This window comes from Macaca fascicularis, chromosome 3 (assembly GCF_037993035.2).
Source record: "Macaca fascicularis isolate 582-1 chromosome 3, T2T-MFA8v1.1".
Classification (NCBI taxonomy): Eukaryota; Metazoa; Chordata; class Mammalia; order Primates; family Cercopithecidae; genus Macaca; species Macaca fascicularis.
In genome coordinates this window covers 128,194,185-128,214,734 of record NC_088377.1, presented here as the reverse complement: position 1 = coordinate 128,214,734, position 20,550 = coordinate 128,194,185, and the positions used below count along the sequence as shown (strand labels likewise).

Sequence of the window (20,550 nt, the reverse complement as noted above, 5' to 3'; positions counted from 1 at the left end):
TGAACTGATGCTAGATAACTTAAACTTCAGAAGAAAATAACAGCAACCTGTTTACATAAGTAAGTCACTTTCAAACCTGCTTCAGAGTAATGTGGACTATATCAATTTACCAGGATTGTTCTTTTATTTCTTGCTGTTTTTCTCTCTCCCCCTGTTTTCTCTGCATAGGATGTGAGACTTCTCAACTTGCTAAAAATGAGCTTTCCTAATAACTTGGGACCTAACTGTCTAGGAATAAACCATATTAGCCATGAGAGGCCAGATGAAACCTGACACCAGAGACTCATTTTCTTCTAAAATGCTTTCTCCAAAGATTTTAAAAAAGAAAAGGGGGGAAATGTGAAAGGAAAGTAAATCTTGAAAATCTTGGGGCCCCCAAAATCACTAATCTAAAGGGAAAAGTCAAGCTGGGAACTGCTTAGGGCAAACCTGCTTTCCATTCTATTCAAAGTCATCCCTCTGCTCACTGAGGAAAATGCATATCTGATTGCCTTCTTTGGAAAGGTTAATCAGAAACTGAAAAGAATGCAACTGTTTGTCTCTCACCTGCCTGTGACCTGGAAGCCCCCTCCCTTCTTGAGTTGTCCCTCCTTTCTGGATGAAACCAATGTACATCTTACATGTATTGATTGATGTCTCATGTCTCCCTAAAATATATAAAACCAAGCTGTGCACCTTGGGAAAATGTTATTAGGACCTTCTGAGGCTGTGTAACAGGTGCACATCCTCCACCTTGGCAAAATAAACTTTCTAAATTAACTGAGACCTGTCTCAGATTTTTGAGGTTCATAAACTTCTCTGCAGAGTAATGTAAGACCTTCTCCTCATTGAGGGTAGGGTGACATTCTGCATATTACATTACATTTCTTTTCAGGAAGAATGAATTTTTTTCTGGGGGTGTCAAAGTGTTTGCATCCTACTCTCTGAGTCAAGCATTCACGTTTAGGGATTGTTTCATTCAGGAGAATGAGAAAAGATCACTCTATAGCATGGATGTTGAAATGGGGGCTAAGGAGAAAGAAGCTCTCTAAGATACCTCACCGTGGGGCCAGAATTATTAACTGTAAAGATAGTTATGGTTAGCAGGAATATTTAGTAGTTTTTTCTCCTTTCATTATAACTTTTTTCTCTACATCAAGCCCTTAGTTATGTCTTACTAAATGTTATAGTACAGTAGGGAAGTTTAAAAGAAATAAGGGTCAGGCTTATGTTCACAGGCCGATGAACACCTTGGGGAGTATAGCCACTTGGGAGATCCTGTTACTGTATGGACTGGTGGACTGCAGAAGAAGGAGGCAACTGTTTGGAGCAGGACCAGCAGCAGACACAGCTTTCAGAAAGAGGGACATGTTCTGGACCGTGTGAGCATTGCCCAGATTCATAGAAATATAGGCCAGAAGAACCCTGATGGAGCATAGACTTCTTGATGATAAGAAGAATTGGGTTTGGAGTCCAGAATCTCTAAGTTACATTACAAAGAGATACAAATATGTGGATAAGTAAACATATTTGTTATTTCAATATTCAATTTAATCTATATTAGCCTATGTTTCACTTTATAGGCAATGTACAGCTCTTAAATTCCAAGCTATTGAATGCCGCTTGAGACTCTTCTGGCTGTTGTGCATCTGAGAATGAGTGTCTGGAATGGCATTCCTTGACACTGAAAACTTGAGAACACATATTACCATGAGGAAGCCCTCTAATCAGTCAGGAATGATGGTGGTCTTGGAAGACCTCCTGGTAGACATGACTCTTGAACTCAGTTGTGAATGACAAATCAGAATAGCAGGAGAGAGAATGTTAAATGGAAATAAGGCAATCTCAACAGAGATAACAGCATGTGTATAGCACAGGTTGAGAAGTAAAGCGAGCAAAGAGGGTAATGAATGGAAAAAAGAAGCCAGGAGAGATGGGATCTAAGGAACAGGTGGAGATAAGGCTGTATTCACAGGAGACAAAAATGGTTTAAAGGAAGAGATTCTCCTGTAAATGGGAAGAAGAGAACGGAGAGAGTTCAAGTTTATGATTGCTTTATTTTTTGAACTCTTCTCTCTCCTGAAGCCATGAGCTAGGAGAAGGGCAAGGGGTGCAAGGAGTGTGTGTGTGTGTGTTGGAGAAAGTGTTATATGGAGGATGGGGAGCAACATATTTACCTTCCACATGAGTTTTTATTGATACCAAGATGAGGTAAGTGGAACTCTGGTGTCCATCTGTGGGTTTGAGTCCAATAAGCTTTCTCTTTTACATTCATCTTATTTAAATCTTTGCTGTCACAGTGAAGAAATAATTCAGAAAACGTATAAAGGCAATTGAATTTAACACAGATTTTATTGCCCTATAACCAGTTATGATATGACCAGTGGATACCAATGAAACTTCTTCATTATTTGAGTCTGAAAATGCATATTTAAAACATTAAATGATTGACTGTGTGCCAAGCTCTGTGTGCAGGCATATTTCATATCTTAAAAAGGCTTACAATTCTTTCAGGGAAGCAAAAGCAAAATCTATGATTAGAGGTTAGCCAATAATGTCATGAAAATGCCATGAGAATAGAGAGAGGAAATAAAATCATAAAGATATAAATAAATGTATTTGAACTACAGTTGATGTATTTTCTTAAATTACTTCTATATCATATGCCAGAGGGCCTTCAATGGAAAATCCTAGGTAGAAAGACACTCTTTCTATGTTCCTACCACTTCTGAGTGGACCTGAATAAACAGATATTACTGGTATTTTAATTTTTTCCTCTGTTCCGTATTCTATAGAGATTAGCTTGCCTTCAGCCTGACCAATTAGACGACACAGGAGGTCTTTGACTTCATTTTTTTTCCACACATCCCCACTGTGCCAGAGGGAATTTGTATTTTGTACTTTATCAAAGTACTGCTCTATTTCGGCCTTGTGAACAATACTGTTGAGACCCCTCCTTTTGCCCAGATAGAAAAGTGTGCTTGCCTGCTTGGACCTGCACATGCGCTTGTACTGTCCCCTGAAGGATCTATTTAAGGATGAAACATACTTTTCTATTAGTTTGGAATCTTGATCTAGCTCTTGATTTTCTGGCCAGAACAGGAGGCAGGCCAAGAAATAAGGGTCTGGATATTGATGACTTAGTCCTACAAATTGCAAGACCTCTCGGAGTTGCTTTTTTAGCATGGTAAGTGGTTGAATGAATCTGGAACTGGGCTTTAGACAATTGAGAATAATGTTGGCCAAAATGGAATTTTGTTTCTCATTTGTCATGCGCTTATTTGAGTTTTGCTTCAGCAGGAAGGCATATTCATCCACTATAATTTCCATGGTGGTTGCAGCATTTTTGAAGTTTGGATTAAGATATTCCAAGAGTCCAGCAAACCTATCTGCTCTCAGAGCTTCTAGCTTTTTCCTGCAATTCTCCTCCTGGAATAATTGACTCTCTTTACTTCGCAATAGACATGGATCCAAATGACAGAAAAGTTCTGTGTATTTCCTGAAACAACGACTGACTTTCTTGCTTAACGTGATTTCCACGATTTCTTTTTGGGTATACCTCATTTTCAGAAGAACCATATAATCAATAAAAAAGTCAAAGCACCTTTTCAGATCTGATTGTAAAGTTTTTAGGTGGGATGTGAACTTGCTAAGAGCCAAATAATATTCGTTTCTGGGATCAGGAGGAATGGTCCATTTTCCTGATAAAAATTGCACCATAGTTTTTATGGATAATTCATTTTCTTTGTGGAAAAAGGGAGTGAGCTGAAGAATCTGGATAGTGTAAAGACCAACTTCTATTTCACCCAAGAAACAAGCTGTATTATACATGTCATATCGTCTCTGGGACTTCTGTGGTGACCATTCCTCGGTTTCATAGTTTTTACTATCAGTTTGCCTTTGGGATTCTTTGAAAGCTCTTGAGGCTTTTTCGGCAGCTTCTAGGAGATGTGTTAGGTCATTAACAGTAATGCTCCTACAGTTTTTGTTCCCATCCAACCACCATTTGATTTCACTTTTGTAGACTTGACCAAGGGTATCTGAAATATAGGAATTTTTAGGTGCTTTCATTTTGGCCTGACGTGCCCAGTCCAGAGCCGTGTTAAAGTCCTTCTCTTTAATGTAGAAATGTCTTGCTAAGGCTTGACAAATGAATGCGTTTTGTGGGAATCGTCTGCTTCCTGCACTCAAGACCTTTTCAATGTCTTTGTTCTGTAAAGCTTCCATTAATGGGGAAAACAAAGTGTCTGTTTCATCTCCATACTCCTTGCGCTGTCTTGTAAGCAGAAGAGTTTGAACATCATGTTGAAATTTGTCTCTTCCTATTCCAGAATCATAGAATAAATTCTCGTCTAATATATTCAATGCAATTTGACATTTATCCAAGTGATAGCTTCTTTCCAGTTCTTTTAGACAGTACAGGGCAATCAGAGGGTGAATGACACGCACACCTGTGTATCTCCCATATTCTGCAACTTCTGTTTTTATTAGAAGCGTAGAATAAGTTCCCATCTTGTCTTCTAAGCTTTCAGGTTCCCAGGGTGTACTAGTGTATATGATTCCCAAAAATATTTCACACTGTGAAACTGAAATTGTAGAATCAGTGACATAAGAGTTGAGTAAAGCCAGGAAGGAAATGAGTTGTGCTTCCTTGCTGTCAACATCCTGTCCTTTTAGGATATTCCTGACTACATTTTCTATATATGTTTCATCAAAATTGCTTTTCATGATCATGAAGGAATAAAAGTTTTCACAGTTCTTGTGCTGCTTTTCAATTTCCTTCAGTTTGGCCCCAAAAGCTCTTTGTTCCTTGGAAGAAAGTTGGTAATTTAGTGCAATACTGTCTGCCAATTTTGCACTTTCATCTGGATTCCGGGATCTCATGCAGTTTAAGATGATTACCAATGTTTTTTCATATCGCAAATCCTTCTCTGCTAAAACGGAATGGATGGCATTTTGTAGAAAGTAGACATTTTCTTGTTCTTCAAAATCATCCACAAGGAGGAGCACAGGAATGTAATCCTGATGGCTCTTTGCCTTATAGGTGACCAGATTGATCACTTGCTCTCCAATTTCTGCAAAACCAGTTGTTTTGTTTTTTAACACAGCACATCTGAAGTTTTTCTTTAAGTCCCAGAGAACATGCATAGCCAGTGTGGTACCCCCACAGCCTGGATGATGATAAAGATTGATGATTTTTGCAAATATTGGTTTAGGAGACTCTGCCCAGCACTGTATTAAATCTTTAAGCTTTTCATAACTGTCCCTTTTAACAAAATCTGAAGAATAGTTTTCAGAAGAAAAATAGAAGTTCCACCAGGATACTTTGCCACCTCGATAAAAGTGTTCTTCTTTTGATTTCTTAAACTCCAGGAATTTAGATTTGTCTTTCTCGATGTCTGTGTCTCTACACTCATTTTCACAGAGGATTTCTAGTGCAGTCAAGACATCCTCTTTCTTTTTCTCTAGGATAACTGAAGAAGATCCACGGGCGGGCAAAAACCTTCTTGATGACTGAGTCACCGATTTTAGTTTAAGGATAGTGCTGTTTACCAGTTCTATATTTAATGTGGAAATACTGTGGTTTGTTAATTCATCTTCCATCTTCATTCTTGTTTGTAGTAGATCTTTCCATCGTTGATAAATATGTGAATTCACAGAGATACACAACATATTTTCCATTCCTTTGAGAGCTTGATAGAAAGCCCAGAACGTTTCAATGAGTGGATCTCCTGGGCTTTCCACTGAAGAGAGTAATAGAAATACTACCAAAAATTTTCCTCTTGTCATTATATTTTCATCTGTGAGAAATAAAATTAGTTTCCTGACTTCTGAAGCTCTTTCTCTCTGCCATAAATGTGGTTCTAGAGGTTTATATGTCTCGCTTTTCAGGTCTGATCTGCCATTGCAGAAAATCCAGCTGGGCTGTTGGTAAAGATTAAGAGCAGAAATCTTCTCCCTCATGTTAGTTGTCTTGTCTTCATACTGATTTGGAAAGTGAAGGTTTGCCACTCGGCTTTCTTTGTAAGCTTTGACCACTCCATTGATCACAGATTCAGGATCAAACTCCAACACAGCAAACCATTTAATTTCCTTTAAAAAATCTAAGTGCTTTATTTGGTTCGGATGGCATTTATTTGTTACAAGAATGTACCAGTCATAGTATGAATTATCCAGTGAGTCTCGGTTTCCTATGAGAAGTTTAACCAGCTTTAGTCCTTCACTCTCCTTCTTCATTGTCTTCATTCCATACTCTTCTTCAGCCTCTTTTCTAGATGCCACCAGTGACTTTAAATTTTGTAAAAATGCTTTGAAATCTACATCCCGTTGCTTGGAATTGGCCAGGATATCCCTAGAGCTAGCCCCTTCTCTTACAAACAGTGAAGAATTTTGGTTTTGTTTCCATATTTTATCTTTAAAAATTTGCATCTGAATGTAGAAATACTTATCTTTACATATAGAGTATTTTGGAATAATATCGACTTCAATGACAAATCTGTCAGATGGCATATTGTTCTGCAGAAGGACTTCCACAAACCTTGGCTCCCGAATACACTTCTTGGCTTGATTGATCTCACTTTCTTCAAAATACTTTTTGATCATTAGATTGAAGTGGTCAATGAAGGCATCCTTACTGTTGATTTTCACACCAACAATTTCTCCATGGGGTTTGTCCTTGACTCCAAAATGGATGGTGCCATTGGTGCGTGAATTCATACAAGCTGATGCAAATCGGAAGACTTCATTGCTGAATTTCATCTTAATGTCCGCTTCTGTGGCTGTTTCTGTGTTTGTGAGAGCTTTGAACTCATGTATTGGATCAATGAGATTGAGTGCTCCTGTTTCAGGTTGTAGTGTATAATGTTCTATGTAGCGATGGCTGTCATGGAACTGATCAAAAGGATATGGCATACAAGTCAATTGTTCAGGTTTTAGCTCACCCTTTTTCTTGTCTTTAGCATTTGCTACTTCTTCTAACACATTTTCTTTCATAAGAATTGATTCTCGTTCTTTGATATCTCTGACCTCTCTGGGATCATAATCAATATTGGATGACGTTGAATTTTCTTCTTCCTTTTTGGTCTGTTTTGGATCTTTTTGGTGTTCTCTTTTGGACGGTTTTGAATGATCTAATTGTCCAGGATCATGATTGTCACTTTCAGGGGACTTACTATTCAATTTGTTATATGAACGTTTTATCAAAAGTGCTGGACCCCGTGGTAGCCCCATTTCTATAAGGTCCTTCTCGGTTAATTCCTGCAGGACTAATCCTGTCACTTCTTCACTGAGCAGAATTTGTCCATATTGCTCATTAATCTTAAGGTCGTCAGTTACCCATTTTTTCACATGCTCTTTGGTCCAGTCTTTAATAATTTCAGGTAGAGATACTTGTTTACTCATATCAAAGCTTCAACTTCTTCCTGAGAAAAAGCAATATAATAATATTTTAGAATTATACTGTATTATTAAGATCATATAGTCAATTATGTATACATTATCATACAGAAGATATGTATGTATATGTATAATATTGCTCAAGGCTGACTCTTAAAACTGCTTGATACTTACTTTAGCTGTTTTACCACCCTAATTCATACCCTTGTTTCTTCGGTGACTCTAATTGTAATTATGAAATAAGCTGTAGCTGCTAACTAGGTGACACGCCTTTTAGCCTTATAATAATTCTCCCTTTTAGCTTAACTTGGTGAAAGTTGGGTTTTTGTAACCTAAAACCAGAATCTTAAGTAACATAGAAATTGGTTCCCATAGCATATAGGAATATTGCAAATATACTTTAAAATAATGAAACTGGATAGGTAGAGGTGGGTTAAGGAACAGAAACCCACAGCTGACTATCTTTGTTACATAGTAACAGAGCAGTTGGTTAAATAATCATCTGTTTTCTTTTGGAACTCAAGCTGTTAGGCCACAAGGTTAGGGTTTGGAGGAACTTGGTAGCAAAATGTCAGGATAATTGATTTGTTTGGCTAATTCTTGTGCTCTCAGGAGGTACCAGAAGAGACTAGCTGTAATTCAAGCTGGGCTCCCTGAAACTAAATACGGAACATAGTATGAGTTTTTAATTTTGTTAGAGCCATTTTCTCCCAAAATATTGATATGAGGCTAATGAAGATCCTATAATTATGTACTTTGATGAATGGCAAGAGCTGCCTATTTTGGACTCCTAGAACAGGGGTTCTCAACCTCAGTTAAACATTAGAATCACTTGGCGTTCCACACCTCAGACTGCATTAGTTGGTTGAGGGAATGAGGGTGGTGTTTTCAGGCATTAATACTTTTAAAAATTTGCCTTGGTGCATCTATTGTGCAGATAAGACCAACAGCAGTGGTTCTCAAGGTGTGGTCTCCAGACCAGCAGCATCAGCATCACTTAGAAGCTGGCTAGAAATGTAAATTCTCAGGCCCCTACTTAGACCTACTGAATCAGAATTTAAAAGGTAAATCAATTAATTAGTTTAAGTAAACAGAAAACCCAGAAAGTGAGACTATTTTAAGGATAGACAAAACAACATTAAAAGATCAAATGAAACAAAAATACTAGACTAAACTATAAAAAGAGAAAATACAAGCATTTTAAACCAGGGGTCCCCAAATCTGGTGACCTGGACCAGTATCAGTCTCTAACCTGTTAGAAACTGGGCTGCACAGCAAGAGGTGACTGGCTGGCGGGTGAGCTGGCAAAGCTTCATCTGTATTTACAGCTTCTCCCCATAGCTTGCATTACTGCCTGAGCTCCACATCCCGTCAGATCAGTGATGGCATTAGTTTCTTATAGGAGTGAAAACCCTGTTGTGAACTGTGCATGTGAGGGATCCAGGCTGCACACTCCTTATGAGAATCTAGTGCCTGATGATCAGTCACTCTCTCCCATCACCCCAGATGGGACCATCTAGTTGCAGGAAAACAAGCTCAGGGCTCCCACTGAGTCTACATTATGGTGAGTTGCATAATAATTTCATTATATGTTACAGTGTAATAATAATAGAAATAAAATGCACACAAAATGTAATGCCCTTGAATCAACTCAAAACCATTCCTCACTACCCCGTGGAAAACTTGTCTCCCATGAAGCCAGTTCCTGGTTCTGAAAAGGTTGGGGACTGCTGTTTTAAACGATTTGTAATTTTTAGGTTCCTTAGCTTTAAGGAACCTAAGTTTTTAAAAAAAATTTAATGTACAGCCAGTGACAAAGTCTAGCCAAACTGCAAATTTGAACCATCTGTACTTGGAGCTTCTTGGAAAAGTTCACCAGAAAGTCCCCTTGAAATTATGCATGGAGAATAAGCTAAACTGGGGCTTCAACTTGCAGCCCTGTGATTGGCCACAGAGGAAACTTGCACTACACATTTGTGGTGTGAATACTGTATTTGCACCAGGATGATTTACCCCAACTATAGGCATGCATCCACTGAGCCTAGCAGCTTCCACTTGCCTTGATAAAACTGTTCCTGGTTGTCTTAGTGCCTTGAATTCTCTTTCTTACTCTGGCTTCAGTCTGCGGATCACAACTAGTCCTGGGCCAATTAGCAGAACCATAAGCAACTGGCACAATGAACACTATAAACATATTTTAGGTAATCAATTCAGTTCATCTGCAGTGTAGACAGAAGTCACTTGTGGGTGTTAGGAGGTCCCACAAAAATTAGCCCATATATTGTAACTAGACATAAGTGTTATTTATCTTAAATAGTGTAATCTGTTCATTCATTCAACACATATTTAATGAGCACCTATTATGTACCAGGCATCATGCTCAGGAAAAACATTGATAATCAAAACAGATGTGAAGCTCTTTCCTGATATTTATTGTCCATCGGAGAAGATAAAAAAATGAAATAAGTCACACACATACACATACACACACATGCACACACACTCAAAAGTTTATACTGACAGTGTGGTAGTGCTTTTTGTCAGACACAGGAAGGAGTCTAGGCCTGGGATATGTGAGGAGGAAGAGGGTGGGAACACTGGACAGGTGAAGTTAAGGGAACTGCTGGAGTCATGTGAGAGGCAAGTGAGGGAGAAAGCCTGGAGGACAGAGTTAGGAAATAAGAAATATCTACCTGGTGGACCTGCCAAAGGCTCCTTTAGTGGGTCTAAGGGGTATGACATAGTGCTGTTCCAGCAGTGGGCAGTTCCTACTCCTGTACCCAGAGCCAGAGCACTGGGCCTGCCATAGAGTACTCCTGGGCAGATGGAGCCTGGGAACCTGGTAAGCTCATCCCTGATCTTCCCATCTGCCCTGCAGAGGCCCTAAGTGTCATCTCTGGTAAGACTGACAGAGGGGCCCTGCCTCACCTGTTTACAAGCATTATATAAAACCAATAGTATAAGCAGTTATTAATAAACATCCTTAATGAAAATTTTTTTGAAGTCATTACATATGAGATAACTACCATAGTATTTTAAACTTTAGTCTTAAGATATTTCATACTTTGAAAATTTGCTGAATACTTACTTTTTATGTATTTTATACATTTTTAGACGTTTTAATACATTTTGTATTAAAATGTAGGAAGCTGAAGGGAAGAGGACCCTTCTGTCAGATACCATTTCTGTCATAATTATTGGTGGCTCAATAGACATGTCATTGATTCTTCCAATACAATGGCCTCTCACCCGATTGACTTTTATCTTGACATCAACTCACCTCTATTCCCATGGTCATATCCTTGACCTTACCATTACTATTATGGATTGAATTATATCATGCCAAAATTCGTGTGCTGAAGTCCTAACCTCCAGCACCTTAGAATGTGACTTTATTTGGAGACAGGATTGTTGTAAATGTAATTAACTGACATGAAGTTATTATAGTGGACCCTAATCCAATATGACTGAGGTTTTTGTAAAAAGGGGAAACTTGGGCACAGAGGCTTGCTTACACACAGGGAGAACAGTATATGAAGACGAAGGCAGAGGTCAGTGTGATGTTTCTACAAGCCAAGAATCATCAAAGATTGCCAGCATGCTACTGTGAGAGGCATGGAAGACATTCTCCCTGGTAGCCCTCAGAAGGAACCCACCCTGCCAATACCTTGATCTTGGACTTCTAGTCGCAAGGATTCTGAGATAATACATCTCTGTTGTTGAAGTGACTCTGTGCTACTTTGTTATGGCAGCTCTAGCCAACAAATACAGTTACTGAGAACTACAAGCCCTCCATCCTCTCTGTTTCAAACACTTCCCTGTCCCTACCGTCTCTTGCCCCTCAGGCCCACTGCCTTTAGTGCTCAAACACTAGTACGTATTTCTTTAACACTAACACCTTCGATCTATGGATTCTACTACCATCTCACTTTTCCTCACTCCGTTCATGTTTCACTTTTCCTCTTTTACTGGCTTAATATTTTTTGAGTATTCATCATCATCACTTATTTTTCTTCTCTCTGGTACACTCTCACAGTTAAACTACGATGCTAGTTACATCCACCACTCAGTCGCCAACAGCTTGTCAGAGCATGGCTGGAGATGGCCCTCCACACCCTGACTGGAACATGGCTGGACAATGGCCCTCCACACCCTGACTGGGACATGGCTGGTCAATGGCCCTCCACACCCTGACTGGAACATGGTTGGACAATGGTCCTCCACACCCTGACTGGAACATGGTTGGACAATGGGCCTCCACACTGACTGTAGCATGTTGAACAGTGGCCCTTCACACTCTGACTTGAGCATGCTGGACAGTGGTCCTTCACACCCTGACTGGAGCATGCTGGAAAATGGCCCTCCACACCCTGACTGGAACATGGCTGGTCAATGGCCCTCCACACCCTGACTGGAACATGGTTGGACAATGGGCCTCCACAATGACTGGAGCATGCTGAACAGTGGCCCTTCACACCCTGACTGGAACATGGCTGGACAATGGCCCTCCACACCCTGACTGGGACATGGCTGGTCAATGGCCCTCCACACCCTGACTGGAACATGACTGGACAATGGTCCTCCATACCCTGACTGGAACATGGTTGGACAATGGGCCTCCACACTGACTGTAGCATGTCGAACAGTGGCCCTTCACACTCTGACTTGAGCATGCTGGACAGTGGTCCTTCACACCCTGACTGGAGCATGCTGGAAAATGGCCCTCCACACCCTGACTGGAATATGGCTGTACGATGGCCCTCCATAACATGACTGGTCTCACCTTAATGCTCTCAGCTACCATGCTTTATTTTTTTCTCTGCTTTAGTCAACCTCTCCACTTGCAGTAGTCACTCTCTTATTCTCCTAAATGATCATTTCATCGTTTCTCCTCTCTCATCAAACCTATAACCTCCTCACCACGGTCACCTTGCTTCCTGTTTAAACTGGCAGAATTGAAGGAATCCAAAGAGAGCTTCTCCAAACTCCTGAAACCACATCTACCCATCAACCTGCTTCTTCACTTTTCTTCTGTTACTACATCATATGTTAGTTTCTGTTCTCTGCCTAGTGAGAGAACGTATGCCTAGTGAGGTCAAGCTCTCCACTTGCAGTAGCCCTTGTATCCCTCTCACCTATTCAGGAAGTTGCTCCAGAAAGTATCCCCTCTCTATTTGGCTTCTTCAGTCTTTCCTCATCTACTAGATCTCCTTCAGCAACCAAGCATGTTTATGTTTTTCATGTTAAGCAAGACTCTTTGGAAACTACTCTCACCCACATTTCTGCTTTTCGTCACAGTAGATCTGTCTACACTTTCCGTTTCCTGTTTCTCTTCTCCCACTCACTTTAGAAGTCACTCCAATCAGGCTTTGCCCTCACTCCTCCACTGAAATTGCACTTGGCATTGCTACAGACAGTTCTTGACAGAGCAACAGCACTTGAAACAAGTGATTGCTCTCTTTTCCTTGGATCACTCTCCTTGCAGGCTTTTGGGACACCACCTTTCCTGATTTTTCCTCCTCCTTTTCTGGGTAGTCCTTCTCAGTTTCCTCTGCTGGTTCTTCCTTAACTCTCTACCTCTAAATGTTGAAGTGCCTCTCAGACCTAGCCTCTTTTCTATCTAGAGTTCTATCTAGAGTTTCTCCTTATGAATCTCATCTATCTTGCATTTAAATGAAATCTATATGCCTGTGACTTCCAAATTAACATGATCAGGCCTGGCTTCTGCCATGATGTCCATATATCTGCCTTCTCTATGTTCACCTAGATATATGACAGTCCTAAAACTAACATAGCCAAAATCGGTCTCCTGATATCTGCCCCTCCCACTCCAAACTTGCTCCTCCCACAGTCTTATAAGTTAATGGAACTTGTCAGTTGTTCAAGGCAAAAACCTTGGCAGCATTTTTGACTGCTTTTTTTTTTTTTTTCACTCATTATATTAGCAAATACTTTCAACCACACCTTCACAGTATATCCAGAATTCCACCCTTTCCCACTATCCCTACTGCTACCACTCTGTTCTAGGCCATAATCTCTTTCCTGGATTGTTTTTGTTACCTGGTCTGACTCTGGCTTTGCCCCACCCCCATGCCATTCACTCTATTTTCTTTTTCTTTTTTTTTTTTTTTTTTTGACGCGGAGTCTTGCTCTGTGCCCCAGACTGGAGTGCAGTGGCGCGATCTCGGCTCACTGCAAGCTCCGCTCCCCCGGGTTCACGCCATTCTCCTGCCTCAGCCTCCCGAGTAGCTGGGACTACAGGCGCCCGCCACCTCGCCCGGCTAATTTTCTTGTATTTTTAGTAGAGACGGGGTTTCACCATGTTAGCCAGGATGGTCTCGATCTCCTGACCTCATGATCCACCCGTCTCGGCCTCCCAAAGTGCTGGGATTACAGGCTTGAGCCACCGCGCCCGGCCATTCACTCTATTTTCAACACAACAGCCAACCTGATCCTGTTAAAACATGCAAGTGTGATCATGTCACTGACTCTTAGTCAGTGTCCTCTGCTCAAAAATTTTATCTGACTTCTCATCTCACATGGAGTAAAAGCCAAAGTCCTTAAATAAAGTCTGACATGATATGTCCACCCCTCTGTCTTTTTGACCTCATTACTTCTGCTCACTTCCCTCCAGCTGCCCAGTTGTCTTGCTGTTCCTCAAACATGCCAGCCATGCAGCTGCAGGAGGCCTTTACACTACCTGTTCCCTCTGCTTGGAATGCTGTTCCTCCAGATGCCAACATAGCTCACACCCTCACCTTTTTAGCTCTTTACTCAAATTCAATAAGGCCTTTCTTGCTCATCTTTCTTAAAATTTCAGTCCTTACTCTAGCACTTTCCATTGCTCTTCCCTGCTTCAAGTTTTCACTTTAGATTTATGTACTATACATTTTACTTAATTATATTTCTCATTCTGTGTCAGCAACTGGAATATAACCTCCATGAGAAGAGGCATTTTTGCCTGTCATTCATGCATGAATCACCAGGGCCTGACATAAAATAAGCACTCAATAAATATTTGTTGAATGAGGAAATTAACGTTTTTAGATTAGTGAAACAATTGAATTGCATTTGGGAAATATCTTCATGTTGTCATCGATGAGACGAAAACCAACTCCAGCATCTGGGTTAGCCAGTCATAATTAGTAAGAAAAGAGTTTACTTTTCAAAAAGAAAAGTCAGTAAGCATTTTATTCTTCATCTAACGGGCAAATTAGAGAGACTTGATGTCCTATTGTAAGCTCCAGTTTCCTAACACTTCTCCTCAGGTTTTGATGTCTCACTTATAGTCCCTGAGTGAGCATTTTTCTCAGATAGGGTTTTCCCCGGAGGAGATCTCTTTCTACCCTCGGTCCTCAGTGAGCCGGAATCCCAGGGCTTCAGGGTCACCCTCCACTGTTTTAACTGCTGTTGCTGCTCTGGGCAACAAACCCTCCTCTGGAGATGCTCTTACTGTGCACCATAGACTGGCTCTGTTTAGGTGTGAGGCAGTATCTTCTCCTAGCCAGTGTCCTCTCTCAGTAATTCAAGCTACCCATCCTTTCTTTGGGTCACCCCAAATACTGTAAGGAAGAACTTTAGATTTTTCTCTTCTGTGACTACAGCAATTCTGATAGACCCCAGCCCTCTACAAGAAGCAGCATTTTAAGAATTTCCTGCTTAGCAACCATTACATGCCCAGAGACACTGTGTGTGCCGGGTGGTGGCATGGGGGATAGCAGAGGGCTTGTCTTTGTGTCTTTGTGTTACCTGATAGCATGACAGCTTCCCCTCACTTTCTTCTTTATTGATTGACTTCTGTCAGGAACTACCAGGGAGATAGAAACACCCTTCTTAAACAGGGTGACTGGCATCTGTGCTTCTTAAGCCTTGAGTCTTTTTGTCTTTACCTTGTCTTAGAGGTTTCCCAATGGTTCAAAGATAAAAACTCCACACCCTGACTGGAACACGGCTGGACAATGGCCCTTCACACCCTGACTGGAGCATGACTGGATAATGGCCTCCATACCATAACTGGTCTCACCTTAATGCTCTCATCTACCATACTCTATTTCTCTGCTTTACTCTCTCTCTTATTCTCCTAAATGATCATTTCATTGTTTCTCCTCTCTCATCAAACCTACAACACCTCCTCACCATGGTCACCTTGCTTCCTGTTTAAACCAGCAGAATTGAAGGAATCCAAAGAGAGCTTCTCCAAACTCCTGAAACCACATCTACCCATCAACCTGCTTCTTCACTTTTCTTCTGTTACTACATCATATGTTAGTATGATAACATATAACATAAAAATATTTCTTAGCCAGAATTCCACAATTTCCCACCCCTATGTTGGTAGCTGAGAAGATATATAACAACTTGAAGATATTATGTATTCAATATTACTTTCATGTGAATTTTGCCCTCTGTCAATTATAAGCATCTTATATGGTCTATAATCCATATGTAGTCGGAGCTGTTATTTAATTCAGGTGACGATGATTTGGGCAACAGATTTTCATAATGCTTTGACATAACTCTTTGGCTCTTTCTGTGACTTCAACCTTACACCCTAGACTGCAAGCATAGTTTTAAACATGACGGCTTTCATGTTTAGCAAAAAGCTACATAGTATGTAGAAAGGTGGAAGAGTTGTGATCAGAAAAATGATGTCATGATTAAATTATGTCTCCTCTCAGTGAGTCTGTTTTCCCACTTATAATATATGAAAATCAGACCAGAACTAATGTTGTCTTAGTTGTTGCTTGTTTTTGTTCTGCTTCTTCAAAAGAAATGCACCTGAAACCGCTGTATCTAACATGGGTAAAGGTGTAGCTGCTCTGGTTGGAGCTGGGGAGAAGACCTTCACTTTAAATCTATTCTGTTCTGGGATAATTTTGAAACACAGAGTTCTCTTTATTTGTACACTGGGCCCTCCCTATCAGTGGGTACCACATCGTGGATTCAACCAACCACAGATTGAAAATATTTGGAAAAAAAAATTGCATCTGTACTGAAAATGTACAGACTTGTTTTTGTTGTCACTATTCCCTAAACAATACAGTATAACAACCATATAATATGACATTGTACTAGGTATTATAAATAATCTAGAGATGACTCAAAGTACACAGGAGGATGTATAGATTATACGCAAATATCTTGCTATTTTACATTAGGGATTTGAGCATGTATAGGTTTTGGTATCTGCGCAGGTCCTGGAATGGATCCCCTACAGACAATAAATTTCAGGATCTACTGCCTAAGGACTATTATTTTTCTCTCTTTAGAGACTAAGCAGGAAGGATCAAACTGGCCTGCCCTTGGCAAGCTCTGGTGCTCACCCTCATGTTTAGGAGGCTGGGCCTCACTGGGCTCACTCACCTCACTGGACTCACTCACTCACTCACTCACTCACTCACTCACTTTCCTACCTCCAGGAAAGGCTGCTCAGAATCCCAGCTGCAGCCCAGCAGGCCCACCTCTGCTCTGATGCTCTGTATAACTGAAACTGCAAAGTAAAAGTTAGTTTTATTTTCTTGAAGTGCATGTTCAAATTATGTATTTCTTCCCATAGTCTCTATACAAGCTATTGTGCATAAAAGTCTTACATAAAATGAAGGCTAAACCTTGGAGGGTTTTATTCTTTAATTAAATGTAATTTATAGGACAGAGTATGGCATAGCTGCACATGGCTACAATTTTCGACACGGTTTTGTATGCTCGGATTCCTGATCTTCTGGTCTACGTTTTACTCAGGTTTTTTAGCCTCACCCCCAGAGCTTTCCGCCTGTAGAAATATGCTGCACCCTCGCCATGCTTGCTGGAAAGTTTCTTTTTTAAAAATTCTGCAATCAGCACAAGTTACATCTATTGATTCTTATATAAAAGTAGTGATATTTCTCATTCCTTTTATAAGAAATAGCTTATGCTCACTTGCAAATATGTTCATTTTCAAAGTTCTGTTTTACTTTTTAGAATTAGTTTTTAAAGACAGCTTTTAAGGAGAGTTGATTAAACAAACCTTTAATGAGTAGAAACTTAACAGGGCTTTTCTGAAAACTTCTCTCTTTATATTAGAAACATGAAATTAGTCTTCATGAGGCTGTTTGATCCGGATTCCTTAGATTAGTTCCCCTTTCTTGATGATTTGCCAAAGTCACGTTCTGGAAAGCAGCTATGAGGAAGCAGAGCTGTAGGCAGAACAGACTTGGTCCCTGTTCAGTTTGCCGGAGGATATACTTGTTGAGAACGTATTGCATAAAACAATGATATCACAACCAATTAGAATGCAATAGACTGGACTGCTGCTTAGGAAATGTTTGTGAAACAGATTCCCCCCCCGCCCAACTTTCTACTATGAAAATGTTCAAACACACAGAAAATTTGAAAGAATAGTGAAAAGAATACCCTTCTAGGTAGCATCTCTTTGTATACTTAAATACTTCTAAGAAAACAAATAAACCTCAAAAAGTATGTGGCAGGCACACTTTATCTCTCTTCCAGCATTCCACATTCAATGTAGAGCAAACCCTATGGGGTGTATCTTCAAAATATACCCAGAATTTGACTACCTATCACCACTACCACCTGGTCCAAACTCTCCTCTTCTCTCTCTTGGATTATAGGAATAGCTTCCTTGCCATGTTCCCTCTTGCTGTTATTGATCCCTTCAGGGACTTCTCAAAAAAGCAGCCAGAGTGACCTTGTTAAAATGTAAATAACATATCAATGTTGTGTCCAACCCTGTCTGTGGCTTTCCATCTGACAAGGCCTCACACAGCCTGGTACCCTGTTAACCCTTTGATATTAGGTCTTTTATTTTTCCCTCTAAATCTGGCCCAGTCACCTGACCTCATCGTTGCTTCCTGAAGGAAGCACCTGCCCCTGTTTCCAGCCACTACAATTGTTTTCCCTTCCTGGAATGTCCTTGGATACCAGCAGGGTTCACTCTCTCACTTTGTTGCCATCTTTTGTCAAATGTCACCTTGTCAGCAAGGCACAGTTTGGCCAGCCTACTGAAAACTTTATCCCATCTCCCAACATTTCCTATCCCTTTTCTGGCTTCATTTTTTATCTACTTAAGACTTACAAGCAGCAAATATTTTATATATTTTAACCTATTTACTTTGTTTCTTTTCTGTCCCACCCATTATTCTATGCACTCCGTAAGGACAAATTTCTTTATATTTTGTTCATTATCTGGCATTGCCTAGCACATAATAGCTTCTTAACAAAAATCTGTTAATTGAGTAACACATTTTCTTAAAGTAATTAAAAGTAATGAATATTTGAAAGGCCTTGAGCTACCAATGTCTGTGGGTCGAAGGACTTCCTCATTTTCCTAGGGAAATTATTTCCCTTGGCTGGAACTCCAGATAGAAATCTGGGGAAATCACTTTACTGTGCTACCCATTAGGCCAGAACTAACTCCAGCTTCTATCATCTGGTCACAAAGAATGAAAAGGAAGTTTTTTTCAAAAGGAAAGCAAAATGAATGAATATATCTTCTCCTGCAGTTTTTGTAGATACCCTAGTTACAGAATACACCTTACCAACTTTCTGCTGTGTCACTTGCAGTTACCGAATGAGGCCATTTCTCACACTGCGTTTTACCTGGAGGAGGTCCCTTTTGACTCCAGGTCCCCAGTGTCTTAAGACCTCTGCTGTTTTCACCCGCTGCCTTTGCTGGGAAGCTGCTCTTCTGGCAAGGGGCTTACGTTTTCCACAGGCACAATCCGCTCGGGTGAGATGCAATACCTTCTTTTAGCCAGTGTCCTCTTTCAGAAATTTAACCAGTCTCTCTCTCTCTCTGGAAATCCTAAAGATGGAAAAAACAGACTCCAGAATTTTTCTTTTGTTTTAGCCAGGACAATTTTAAGAGCATCTGGATATATGCTGTTGGAACTAAGGAACAATCAAAATTACCATGATTAGTGTGGACAAATTTTGTGGTTGCCTTGACATAAGTCTTGGCTTTCTAGGGGCCCTCAGTGTCTGTTTTGAAACAATTGTGAGCACAAATCTTATCTTTTGCAATGTTGGTTATTGACAAAGGAGTTGCAGGTTGCCATCCTCAACACTCCAGTTTTCTCTCTTTGATGTTCAGCAAGAAGTACCAAGTCAGCAAATTCTCAGGAACAAGCACAGCTGCCCACCCCATCTTTGAGAGACCCTCATGCCCTGGGGAGGTGTTCTGCTCTGTAGGATTCTTAGAACTGATGTAGGGAAAAACACTTCAGAATCTGGCTGTAGCCCAGGGAGCTACCCACACCCTCCTCGCATAGTCTGGCAGTCAGAAGCCACACAAGCAAGTTAGTTTCATTTTCCCGAAGAACACTTTGCATTTTTTTTTTCTTAGTTTTCAACCAGATTGCTGTATAAGATATATGTGAATGAAGTACTTTAATAGAATAATATTTAGCCTCTGCAGAGTATTACCTTTGATAAAATGTAAAATTTTTAACGTCTTACATTATGAAGACAGAATTTTGTGTAATTACACAAGATCACAGGTTTTCCTTTAGAATCTTAAGTGCTTAAATTCCTGACCCTGTTTGCTTCGTTTCTCTGTCCTCTTTTCCAAAGCCTGCCTGCCACAATCAGAAACCCTTCCACCATCCTAATTACACTTAATGGTACGTTTCTTTTTAGAAGAGCACTTATAAAGTTATTATCAGTTAAATATACTGACATGTATTTAATCCATTGATTTTTCTAATTACTTTAGTATTTTTATAAGTAATGGTTTATGGACGAACATATAGCTATATAAAAAGTACAGCTGAAGTTTTAAAAAATAGCTGTCTCCTCAAAGGCATAACAAATAAAGGTTTAATGATTCAGTTTACTTACCAGGATTTTCTGAAAAAGTCATTGTTTTATATCAGAAACTTGAAACAGGCCATTTGAACTTTTGCTGTCTCATTCCTCATCTGATGGCTAGGAGATATGAGTGTAAGGATTCTTTTTTAAAAATCAAGGCATTAAATTGTGAGGTCTTCTGTTCTCCCAGTGCTCTTTCTGAGGGTGTGTCAGAGTGCCAGTACAGAAGCAGGAGGAAGTTGAAGTACAGAGAGTTTCAGTTTCGCTTTAGAATGTTCTTTTTTCTTGGGTTTAGAAGGATCTAAAATATTTTTTAATCAATAACATTACCAAAAATATCAATAAATTTGAACCACTGCTTAGAAACTATTT

The 20,550-nt window shown here is 40.1% G+C and overlaps 1 protein-coding gene across 10 annotated transcripts; it reads right to left on the bottom strand.

The window, feature by feature from the left end:
- Nucleotides 1–2,312: 2,312 nt before the first annotated feature.
- Nucleotides 2,313–20,394, bottom strand: SAMD9L (sterile alpha motif domain containing 9 like). 10 transcript variants are annotated; one of them, XM_065542339.1, is made up of 5 exons: nucleotides 20,209–20,394; nucleotides 18,909–19,174; nucleotides 17,400–17,594; nucleotides 16,788–16,865; nucleotides 2,313–7,400 (listed from the first exon to the last, which is right to left on the bottom strand). In XM_065542339.1, exon 5 carries the CDS (start codon nucleotides 7,378–7,380, stop codon nucleotides 2,623–2,625), a length of 4,758 nt encoding a protein of 1,585 aa, XP_065398411.1. In that variant the 5' UTR covers nucleotides 7,381–7,400; nucleotides 16,788–16,865; nucleotides 17,400–17,594; nucleotides 18,909–19,174; nucleotides 20,209–20,394; the 3' UTR covers nucleotides 2,313–2,622. The 10 variants fall into 10 exon arrangements, with proteins under 10 accessions (XP_065398411.1, XP_065398415.1, XP_065398414.1 ...); XM_065542343.1 differs by having other exon boundaries at nucleotides 17,400–17,570; XM_065542342.1 differs by having other exon boundaries at nucleotides 17,400–17,546.
- Nucleotides 20,395–20,550: the final 156 nt, after the last annotated feature.

What these genes read in the sequence shown, in the direction of transcription:
- SAMD9L (XM_065542337.1), bottom strand. Translation starts at nt 7,380, where the DNA reads ATGAGTAAACAAGTATCTCTACCTGAAATTATTAAAGACTGGACCAAA.